At 54.6% G+C, this 11,972-nt stretch overlaps 1 protein-coding gene and 1 pseudogene across 1 annotated transcript; one reads left to right on the plus strand and one right to left on the minus strand.

Annotated features, from left to right (window-relative positions):
* Positions 1-6,200: 6,200 nt before the first annotated feature.
* On the plus strand, positions 6,201-8,756 carry LOC119286296 (annotated as a pseudogene).
* Positions 8,757-8,887: 131 nt separating this feature from the next.
* LOC119286297 (peroxidase 4-like) lies at positions 8,888-11,047 on the minus strand. Its single transcript, XM_037565675.1, has 3 exons — positions 10,536-11,047; positions 10,269-10,434; positions 8,888-9,503 (listed from the first exon to the last, which is right to left on the minus strand). Exons 1-3 carry the CDS (start codon positions 10,935-10,937, stop codon positions 9,112-9,114), a joined length of 960 nt encoding a protein of 319 aa, XP_037421572.1. The 5' UTR covers positions 10,938-11,047; the 3' UTR covers positions 8,888-9,111.
* Positions 11,048-11,972: the final 925 nt, after the last annotated feature.

Consider the following 11,972-nt stretch of genomic DNA (forward strand, 5'->3'; position numbering starts at 1 on the left):
CCTTTTCCAAAATGCGACAGCTTCACAGGCATTCGCCTTCTTCACAGGCTCTGGGCCTTTTCCAAAACGCGACAGCTTCACATGCATTCGCCTTCTTCACAGGCTCTGGGCCTTTTCCAAAACGCGACAGCTTCACAGGCATTCGCCTTCTTCACAGGCTCTGGGCCTTTTCCAAAACGCGACAGCTTCACAGGCATTCGCCTTCTTCACAGGCTCTGGGCCTTTTTAGGGGTAGAACCTCCGGAGGTGCTGGATGTTCCATGTGTTCTGGACCGGCACCCCCTCCTGAGTCTCCAAGCGCGCGGAGCCGGGCTTGGAAACATGAACAACCTTGAACGGGCCCTCCCACATGGGAGAGAGCTTGTGCAGTCCCTCCCTGGAGAGAACCCGCCTGAACACTAGGTCTCCTACCTCGAGAGTTCTGGGGCGGATGTTGCGGCAGTGATATCGTCGCAGCGCTTGTTGGTACCTCGCCGCTCGCAGCGCGGCTTCTCGGCGACGTTCCTCCCCCAGCACGAGGTCCATCCCCCGCATGGCGTCCTGCTGCGCCTCATCGAACGCCAGGACCCACGCGGAGCGACGTCTGACCTCGTGAGGGAGGGCCGCTTCGGCTCCGTAGACCAGGAAGAACGGGGTCTCTCCAGCCGGCTTGGTCGCGGTTGTGCGGATGGACCACAACACGGACTGAAGCTCGTCGTAGCAACCTCTGCCGCAGGCCTCCAGCTTCTTCTTGAATGTCCTGGTCTTGAGGCCCCTCAGGACCTCTGCGTTGGCTCGTTCGGCCTGGCCGTTGCTTCGGGGGTGCGCCACCGAAGCGTAGCATATCCGCGTTCCAAGGTTAGCACAGTATGTTTTGAAGAGGTTACTGGTGAACTGCGAACCATTGTCTGTGATGATGCGGTTCGGCACCCCGAACCGGCTCACGATGCCCCTGATGAACTTGACCGCGGAACCCGCGGGGATGGTGGGGACGGCCTCTACTTCAGCCCACTTGATGAACTTGTCCACGGCGACGTAAAGGTAGCGGTAGCCCCCTGGCGCCCGAGGAAATGGGCCCAAGATGTCCAGCCCCCAGACTACAAATGGCCACGAAAGGGGTATAGTCTGCAGGCCTCCTGCCGGCTGATGGATCTACTTGGCGTGGAACTGGCAGGCCTCACAAGCTTTCACCAGTTTGATGGCGCCATTGAGTGCGGTGGGCCAGTAAAACCCACTGCAGAACGCCTTGCCGATGAGGGTCCGTGATGATGAATGATGTCCACAGTCTCCGCCGTGTATATCTTCCAGAGTTCCTTTCCTTGCTCCCTGGAGATGCAGCGCAGGGATACATCGTTTGGTCGCTTTCGATAGAGCTCTCCATCCTTGATGCAGTATGTCGTGGCCTGCCGTGCCACACGCTCCGCTTCCTCCTCCTTCTCCGGCAGGGTCCCTTGTGTTAAGTAGCTCCGGAGCTTCGTGATCCAGCACCCCTCCTGAGGTTCCATCGTCAGGAGCAGGCGTGCTCCTGAGGCCGGGCCATAGACCGGGGCTCCTGAGGCAGGTGGCTGGGGGAGCTCCTCCCGAGGCTGAGCCGTGTTTGACAATGACGGCAGGGCTGAGGGCTTGAAGAGACGCTCCTTGAAGACGCCAAGCTCCTGAGGTAACCGCCTGGACGCCCGTTTGGCGATGTCGTCGGCCTTCTGATTGGTGCCACGGGGCACATGCTGCAACTCCAACCCCTAGAACTGCTTCTCCATCCTGCAGACCTCCGCAAGGTAGGCTTCCATGTGCTCATCTTTCGGCTCGTACACCTTGTTGGAGAAATTGACAAGGAGCTGTGAATCGCTCTTGATGGTGAGGCGTTTCACCCCCAGGGCAGCTGTGGCCTTCAAGCCCGCTATTAAACATTCATACTCCGCTATGTTGTTGGAGACCTTTTCACCTTGCTGGAAACAGAGCTGTACAACGTAGTAGAGCTTGTCCTGAGTGGGCGATATAAGCACCGCCCCAGCCCCAGCGCCATGCCTGAAGAACGCCCCATCGAAGTACATGACCCAGCCTTCTAGCGCCTCGCTTCCCGGGGAGAGGGACCGATCCTCGTCGGCCTTGAGGCCTGGTGCCTCCGTCCATTCTTCCACAAAATCCGCTAATGCTCCTCCCTTGATGACCCTGGTCGTACTGAATTCGAGCTGAAACGCTTGCAGTTCTATGTTCCACTCTGCGCCCCTTCCAGCTGAGTTAGGGCTCCTGAGCACTCTCTCCAGGGGGTATGACGAGACGACCTTGATGGGATGACCCTGAAAGTAGTGCCGCAGCTTGCGCGAGGCCACCAGTAGCGCGAGTAGGAGCTTCTGAGGCATAGGGTACAATGCCCTCGCGTCCCGCAACACCGTGCTGACGAAGTACACTGGGTGCTCAACGAGGTTGGGTGCGTCAGTGCTGGTGGCGCCCTCCGGAGACCATGGCACCTCCTGAGGTGATGAGGCCTCCTGAGGCTGGCCATCTGGGAGAGGGGCCTCTTCCTCCTCCGGTGCACTCCTCTGCGGCGGCTGATCCTCCTTAGCCACGGTGGCGGTTTCTGTGGGCCTTCCTTGTTCCTGTTTTTCCTTGTCCCGAGCTGTTGCTGTGGTTTTGATTCGACGCTCCCCCTAACCGCCACCAGGGCTGTGCTGGCGGAGTAGGGAGTGGCGGCGAGGTAAAGCACCAGGGGCTCTTGAGGGCGCGGAGCCACCATGACCGGAGGGCTGGTCAGGTATCTCTTGAGATCCTGGAATGCCTTGTCGGCCTCTTCAGTCCATTCAAAGGGCCCCTTTTTCTTCATTAGCTGGAAGAAGGGCAGCGCTCGCTCCCCCAACTTGGAGATGAAGCGCCCTAGTGCGGTCACGCGCTCAGTGAGCTTCTGCATTTCTCTGAGGGTCTTTGGCGGGCTCATGTCCTCGACCGCCTTGACCTTTTCCGGGTTAGCCTCGATGCCTCGGTGGGACACGAGGAAACCCAAGAGCTTGCCCGAGGGGACTCCGAACACACACTTCTCTGGGTTGAGCCGCAGGTTCACTACATTGAGGCTCGCGAAGGTTTCCTTCAGGTCTTGTATCAGGACTCCCGAGACTTCACCACAATGTCATCGACGTAAGCCTCAACATTCTTCCCGAGCTACGGGCCCAAGGTGATGTGCATCAGCCGCTGAAAGGTCGCCGCTGTGTTACGCAGCCCGAGTGGCATGCATGTGTAGCAGTACACCCCACACGGGATTAGGAAGGCTGTCTTTTCGACGTCTTCTACCGCCATCTTGATCTGGTGATATCCAGAGAAGGCATCCAAGAAGTATAGCAGGTTGCATTCTGCGGTGGAATCGACGATCTGGTCGATGCGGGGGAGCGGGAACGGATCTTGCAGGCATGCCTTGTTGAGGTTGGTGAAGTTGACACACATGCGCTCCTTCCCTCCCTTCTTTGGCATAACGACAGGGTTGGCCAACCAATCCGGGTATCGGACCTCGCGAATGACCGCAACAGCTTCTAGTTTGCGGGTCTCTTGGACGATGAAGGCCTACTTTTCTGTGGACTGCCGCCTTGCCTTCTGCTTCACAGGGCGCACATTGGGGCACACGTTGAGGTGATGCTCAATTACGCTCCTAGGGATCCCTGCCAACTGGCCAGGCTCCCAAGCGAATACCTTCTTGTTTGCGCGCAGGAACCTGACCAGGGGCTCCTCCTGCTCGGGCTCGTGGTTGGCGCCTATGGTGAAAGTGGCGTTGGCGGACCCGTCCTCATCGACGGGTATCTGCTTGGTTTCTGCCTTGTCTTGGATGAACAACTGTTTTTTCTTGGCGGGTGCAGCCCCCTTGGGCTCGGGGGTCTCCGAGTCGGCGGGCTGTGCCGCCGCCGCCGCCTTGAAGGCGAGCTTGAGCACTCGCAGCGCGTCTCCGGTGTCCCCGTGCACGGTGAGGACACCGCTGCTCCCGGGCATCTTCATGAGGTTGTACGCCGGGTGCGTCGCGGCCATGAACTGGGCGAGCGCTGGGTAGACGAGGATGGCGTTGTAGGGGAGGCCGATGGGGGCGATGTCGAAGTCGACCAGCTCCGTGCGGAAGTTGTTGTAGGTGCCGAAGGTTACTGGGAGCCGGATCTGTCCCAAGGAGCTGGATGATCCGCCCCCAACGCCTGAGAAGGGCCGGCTGGGTTGCAGCCATTCCAGGGGTATGCAGAGGAGGTTGAAGGCCTCAACCGAGAGCACGCTGAGGCCCGCACCGGCCATCGTTGAGAGTTCTGGTGACGGCCACCTAGCAGATGGTGGGGGTGCACAGCATGGGAAGCGCACCCGAGCAGGCCGAGTTGGAGGGGTGGTCCTCCGAGCTGAAGGCCAGGCCGGCCTTGGGCGCTGCCCGGTCCGGGAGAGCCCCCTGCCACGTGGAAATGGCGCTGACCCAACGGATGAACGGCTTGACGTGGTGACTTGTAGGCGGCGCCTGCGAGCCGCCCAGGAGGGCCGCGATGACCGGGGGTGTTGGTGTAGCATGGTGGGCGGGGAAGAGGCCGCGGAGCTTTTCCCAAGAGGCCACGGAGGCTGCCGGCAGGTGGAGCAGCCATGCGCGCGGAGCGCCGGTGAGGGCCATGGGGAGCCAGTTGGCCATGACCCTATCGTCACCTCCAGCTTCGAGGATGGCCTCCTCGTACGCCAGCAAGAAGGCCAGCGGATCAGTTGTGCCGCCGTAGCGCGACGGCATCGTTGGCTTGAACTTGTCCGGCCACCGTACCCGTTGCAGGGCTGGGGCCAGGGCTCGGAGCCCCCTGTCCCTCGTGCTGGCGCCGACGGGCGGAGCGGGCGACGCGCTACTCATCGCGAGGCAGGTCGTGGTGGTGGCGGAAGGAAAAACCTCGGTGCACCCCTACCTGGCGCATCAAATGTCGGATTTCGGGTTCCGGCAGACCCTTAAGGTTCGAACACTGGGGTGCGCGCGGAGATTTCGCCTTCTACCTACCTGCACCCCTCCGCCCCACTAAGATCTAAGCTATGGAAAGAACATCACAAGAGACACAGGGTTTATACTGGTTCGGGCCACCGTTATGGTGTAATACCCTACTCCAGTGTGTGGTGTGGTGGATTGCCTCTTGGGCTGATGATGATGAGCAATACAAAGAAGAATAGCCTCGCGAGGGTCTGTTCTTGGCTGGGGGGATGAACTGCTAGGAGGAGTTCAGTCACCCCTCTCTCTCTCTCTTCTCGATTCTCTCTCTGATTTCGATCCGATCTCCCTTCGATCTCTTGATTACGATCTCCCTACCTTGTGGGTGGCTAGTCCTATTTATAGGCAAAGGCCCTGGGCCTCTTCCCAAATATTGAGCGGGAAGGGCGCCAACAATTGGCTATTTTGAAGGGGAACATCTGGTACACTTATCGTGACTAAAGTTGGTCCTCGTCTGCCAAAGGCTCTGGTGGTGATGCTGGCTTGGGCTCCATAATGACTTTCTCCCTGCCGTTGGACTGGTCTTGGTCTCGTTGCACCGAAACATGTGCCTTTGCTTGATGCTCTCGCCTGCGCTTGCTCCCTTTGCACCAAAGAGGAAAGGAGGACACTGCGCGGCTGGCGTCTGCCTGACGCTTTTGGTCGTCATGGCTTGCGTCACGGGCACCTCGTGAGGTACCCCGCCTTGATCTCTCTGCCTCCTCGCGAGCCAGCCTGATGAGGCCGTGCCTGAGGAAGCTCCGTGTCGTCCGCCCCGTGAGGCTTGGCCCCTCGCGAGGGTCTTGGGTCTGTGTTGATGAAGATGGGCCGCGCTGGGCCCCCTTTGAGCCACGTCGCAGGCCGCAGGCAGGCAAGTCTGGGGACCCCCGTTCCCAGAACGCCGACAAACAATATCAACACATTTTAAAGTATTAATTTTGTTTTTTGCAACATTTTTCATAAATGTCATTTCATGATGAAATTTTGCAAGCTATCCATTTTTTTGTCAATGTTCCACATGAAAGGAATTCAGATTATTTTTATTTTACTGTTCACCAAGCTTACATGAGCCTCGGGATTAGAACAACACTTTCGTGAATGTGTATATCATCATTCTCTCTTTTCAAAAAATAATTATACACTATACACCCGAGTCACTGACTAGTTTTTTTAGGCAAAAGGAGTCACTGACTAGTGGGCTTTGAGAGGGTCTCTGGACATTTGGGCCTTCCCCAAGGATGAGGAGCAATTTCCATTCTCTTCCGCCGCTCCTGCTCCACTCCACAGAGGACACGCGCCGCCCAAAACCCTCGTCCCCACCGCGGCGCTTCCGGCGACGGCCATGGACACCCGGGTGCCGCCCGTTCCCATGGATCCGGCGACGGCGGCGATGTTCCGGCTCGACGGCCAGGACCCGGACGAGATGGAGGCCCTCTTCGCCCGCGTGCTCTCCTACACCCACTACGCCCTCCCGGACCCGCCCGTCTCCGTCAACGCTCGCCTCTGCGCTCTCCTCCCCCACCACTCCGTCGACGGCGTCAGCCGCCTTCCCGACCTGCTCCTCCGCAACATCGTCTCTCGCCTCCCAGTCAAGGAAGGCGCGCGCACCGCGACGCTCTCCCGGCGCTGGCGCGGGTCTGGCGCTCTGCCCCGCTCGTCCTCGTCGATTCTCACATCCTCCCCGCAGCCGCAGCCACCGCAGCCGCAGGCACCGCGGCCGCGCGTAGCGATGCGCGGCGCATCACCTCCACCGTGTCCCGCATCATCGCCGCGCACCCGGGACCCTTCCGCTGCGTCCACCTCACCAGCAGCCACATGGAAGAGTTCCATGGCCTGCTCACGCGCTGCCTCCGCATCCTCGCCAACAAGGGGATCCAGGAACTTGTCCTCGTCAACCGCCCTTGGCCGCTCGATCTCGTTCTCCCCTCCACCTTCTTAGGCATGACCACCCTCACCCGCCTCTACCTCGGCCTCTGGAAGTTCCCCGACACGGCCGGCATCCCGAGCGCCACCTGTTTACCTAACCTCCTTGAGCTCGGGCTCTGCAGCCTCGTCATGGAGAGCAAGGATCTGGACTTCATTCTCGACAGGAGCCCCGTGCTGGAGACGCTTTATATCCATGGGAATCTTTTCAAGGTTAGTCTTCGCCTTGTCAGCCAAAGCCTCCGTGCGTGAAGATTCTCATGTCCTCCTTTGAAGAAATCGCTGTGGTGGACGCCCCGCGCCTTGAGAGACTCATCCTAACAGGATGTTGGAGCAGCGGCGGGGTTTGCACCAAGGTGAAGATCGGTTATGCCCCCAAGTTGCACTCGTTGGGATACTTGGATTCAGGAAGTCATGACCTAGAGTTCGGCAACACCGTCATCAAGGTGCCACATTTTTTCCATTTGTTCCATTGGAGTACATCATACCAAAATGATCAATGTACATGTGTGATCTTTCTTCTCTTAATTGAGTGCATTGAGATTTCAATGGCAGGCTGGGACAAAGGTGAGCCCAAGCACCATGGTACCAAGTGTGAGGGTCCTGGCTTTGGAGGTGCGTTGTGGAGTCCGCAATGATGTCAAGATGATCCCGACTGTCCTCAGATGCTTTCCCAATGTTGAGACCCTCCACATCATGGTGAAGCCCCTGATGCTTCTTTTGGCATTCATTTGCACCATAATGTACTAGCATCATACTGTGAATTGCTGCTGTTGCATCATGATCCATCAACATCTGATGAACTTCATGTGCACTAACTTAATTATTTTTTCAGTCTGGAAAAACTGGTCAACCCTCTGGCAAGCACAACCTCAAGTTCTGGAATGAGTCTGGTACCATAGAATGCATCAGCTCGCGCATCAAGCTGCTGGTTTTCCATGATTACCGAGGGGATCGGAGTGAGCTTGCTTTTCTCAAGTTTTTCTTTGAGAGTGCGCTGGTGCTGAAGCATGTGGTGATAGTGTTGGCCAATGCATGGTTCACTTCCATGGAGGATATGCATTCCAAAGTGAATCCTCTGCGGTCCATGAAACGGGCCAGTGCAGGCTCCAAAATCATGGTCACTGGGTGTTCTGATCCTGAAGATGGTGGCATGGGGAACTTCAAGAGAGCATCGGCCAGTTCTGTTGGCGACCCTTTCGTGAACTTCTGAAGTGAAAGGTGCATGTTTACTTTATCTTTACTAGCTCTGGAAGTTGTTGTGTTCTGTAGTTGCAGTTTGGACATGCACTATTTTCAGAGTTTTTTTGTATGATCTGCACGGACTCTTGTTTCTGCGAACATGATTTGTTACCGTCTTCGTTGATGCAAATGACTGCCATTCTGTTGGAAATGCTGTTTTTTTCAGTTGGCAATTGCGGAGCACCTATTGTGCTTGTGTTAAATTTGATTTAATTAGGTAGATTTGATCTGATGAGAATTACATTGCACAACATTGCTGCTATTCATATGAGGCTTGATGTTGGGGGTGGGGATAGTAGTAACAGCTGAGATAATCCATGTTTTGTTTACTGTCTTGATAATTTCCTCTAGATATTACCTGGGATATTTGTTCCAGCTGGCAAAAGATTTTGATGCTCTCAGATTGTGCCCTTTTGTGTTCTGTTCTGATTGATTTGCATAGATGCGGCAAGTCAATTATTGGGGCAGCTATTTATGGCCAATCTGGTTCTTCGGTTGCGAAAATTCGAACCACCATTTGCAAGCCAATTTGGTTATTTTCGCAAACGTGCTAAGGTAATAGTAACTTGAGCTACAAGGGCACGCCTAAGAATAGTGTGTCCTGGCGGCCAAACTATGATACGCAGCATCCTAGATCAGTTACTCTTTGCTGCTAGCCTCCTCCATTTATTCTATGATCTTCTGCACACAATGATAAAGTAGTTGTTGTTCCACAGGGTCACAGCTTCTTCATGGCCTATATGGCTCTTCAGTTGCGAAAAATAAGGTCATCATGTCGTCGTGCTGTAGGCTTTTCAGTTTTCACAAATAATTTCCGACCATAGAGACGGGGTAGACCTTTTTATTAATCCACCAGGCACAACGTACATTGGTTTCACAATTGCATAAACAGAGTCGAACGAGAGGAAACCACAAGCTGCTTGCAAGCATGGGCGCGACCAAACACATCCTGGATTGCTACGGATTGTGCTGCATTTCTAGGGATTTCACAACTGTCTGCGCAGAAAGTGGAGGATCTTTTCTTAGTTGATCCTCCTGCAGTTCTTCCTGATCTGTCCGCTGGACCCAGTCAGCGGCGTGATGTCCCCCATCTTGATCATCCCCACCACGAAGTCCTTGAAGAAGGCGCTCTGGCTGCCGATGTACTGCTGGACCAGCGCGTCGGCGGCGCCGCCGTTGAAGAGCTCCTGGTCCGAGTGCAGGATGCCCCTCTTTTGGACGAGGTTCTTGTAGTAGTCGTTCTCGAAGGTGCTCGGGGTCTGCAGGTCCAGTGGCGCCAGGTTGTTGTCGCCGGAGCCGGCGGTACGAGGGCAGCCTGACTGGCGGCTCCTGGCGAAGCCGGAGTCGATGTTTGTGTCGTTGTAGATGTGGTCCCGGAAGAATGTGCAGCGTGCTTGGCCGACCGTGTGGGCTCCTGGAACAAGTGATGGGTCAGGTTACCGTTAAATGGTTACTCTTTTTCTTTCCATCGGTAACAATCATTCACCAATTTTTGTAATTGGCGCTTCTACGTATTTTATGTGATCACGGAACAGATCAATTTTTGCTGTTGTTGTTGTATAGTAGTCTTACAGAGCAAATTTCCAGAGGCTCAGGTTAATGATAATTAGTTGCCAACTTTCTAATCACCTCTTGTTAATTACTCCCCTTGTTCCTAAATATTTGTCTTTCTAGAGATTTTAAATGGTCACCACATACGGATGTATATAGACATATTTTAAAGTGTAGATTCACTCATTTCACCATTTAAAACCTCTAAAAAGACAAATATTTAGGAACGGAGGGAGTATATTTTGTTAATCCTGAGAAAAGGTCTTATGTAGTAGAAGTTTTTAGCTTTCGAGTCAAAACGTGGCTATCAGTTCCGTTGCTTGATCCCAGCTGTTTTGCAGCTACCAAAGCTACCTTGAGAAATTAACAGTGTCGAGAAGTAGTCAATTTTTTTTTACCTTGCTCCAGGAAAGGAAAATATATGTTACGTGATCACTACTTTTGTTTGTTATTAAGACTGCAACAGTATTTCAAGTTCAATGATGGAGTGGGAACAGAAATATATCGATGTTATGTTGTATTTTTTCTTCTTCTGAAAATCCCAGTAAAAAGAGGTCAATATGCAAGATATTTAGTTGTTTATTTGGCGGTTAACGTGCATTTGCATGTGCTACATGTGTAGTACTACCTGAGAGCGCGACCATGTCTTTCTGGGAGAGCCCCTGAGCGGCGAAGAGCGACGTAAGGTTTGCGAGCCCCGACGTAGGCGGCGGGATGTTGTTCTCGGCGCCGCTGAAGCTCGCCGTCGTTGAGTCCCTCCGCCCCATCTTCACCTCCCAGCTCGGGCCACCCAGCTACACGTACACAACGCATGTCACAGTAGTGTTAGACTTTGGTGAAGAATACGTACAAGCTATAGCTAAGCACGCCTTTAATTATATGCATAGATACTTACCAAGACGACGCTCTCCTCGGCGGCGATGGCGAGGATGTCGGCGCAGGAGACGACGCCGGGACACTCCTTCTCGACGGCCGCCTTGATGGCGTCGATGACCTCAAACCCCCTGACTGAGTTCTTGTTGGGCTTGGCGTTCTTCTCGCCGCGCAGGCCCGACGCGTCGTCCAGCAGCAGCGAGGCGTCGCAGCCCTGGACGAAGCAGTCGTGGAAGAAGAGGCGGACGATGGAGGCGCCCACGCGCCGCTCCCTGACGATCGCCGGCCGCAGCGCCGAGCGCACGGCTTTGAGCATGCCCGGGCACGAGCGGGAGTAGAAGCCCGACGACAGCTGCGCCGACGCGCCGCCGGCGACCACCGCGAGGATGAGCGAGACCAGGACGACAATGGCGCGCGCCGCCATGGTCGATATCTATGGGTTTACGTTGCTGACGATCGATCGAATCAAGTGTGCTATCTAGGAGTAGCTAGCTAGATATTGCCTTGAGAGCTTGTTTGCTGGATGGTGGAGGAACGCGGGGCGGCCGGTATTTATAGGAGGGAAAGCCTAGCTCACGCCGCCGGCCATGATTATACTAGCTAGGAGTACCAGTCTGCCATCACATATTATTAGATTGCATCATCGTCTTCACCAACTCCGGTGGACTTTGAGAATTGATCCAAACGGGCGCGCGCATTGGAACAACGCGTTTCACACCTGCAGGTGCTACATCGATCCGGCCGTGTAGCTGGTTGAGTATACGTAACGTCGTAGCTCGTGAAAAATGAACGTTTTTTGGTGTGGAAAAGCTGCTTGCCGACACTGTGCAATCGAGACGGTTAAGTAAAGAATCATGGCAATGGCAATCATGCTTGCATGCATGACTCCGTCTCCTCATGTTGCTTTCCTGTGCTACTGAAAACTACCGACTGCCTTCCGCTACCGACTCTGTGTTTGCTAGCTACTCTGCTTAGCATCTCTGAGTCAAATTTAGATCATTTTTTTGTAACGCTTACATGGACTTTGAGGCGACACTTTGGCACAGGAAGAGTACATTAGCACGCTTATGATTTTCTTAATTAATTTTTGTATCACCGTTTCACTACCCAACGAATGTCAAGGTTAGTCCACGTCTGATCGGTATGTAGCGACTGCCTACCGGTACATGATCGTGAACGAGATGATGATCCGACCATCCTGCTGCTTTTTCTCATAGTTTTTTTTTCAAGTTTCGAGGACATATAGACGGACCGGGTCTCCGGTGGTACTATTTAGCACATGCTCATCGTTAGAAACTGGAGACATGCATGCTGCTTGGTCACGGTCAAAACATTCTTATATCTATCTATAGCTATCATGGACAATTCAACGTGAATTCTCTCCTCAAGGCAGCATATAAATACGTACGTGCGTGCATCAGCAAATTCTATAGTTGAAATTGCTCCATGCACGATACAA

This window comes from Triticum dicoccoides, chromosome 4A, assembly GCF_002162155.2.
Source record: "Triticum dicoccoides isolate Atlit2015 ecotype Zavitan chromosome 4A, WEW_v2.0, whole genome shotgun sequence".
NCBI classification, from domain to species: domain Eukaryota; kingdom Viridiplantae; phylum Streptophyta; class Magnoliopsida; order Poales; family Poaceae; genus Triticum; species Triticum dicoccoides.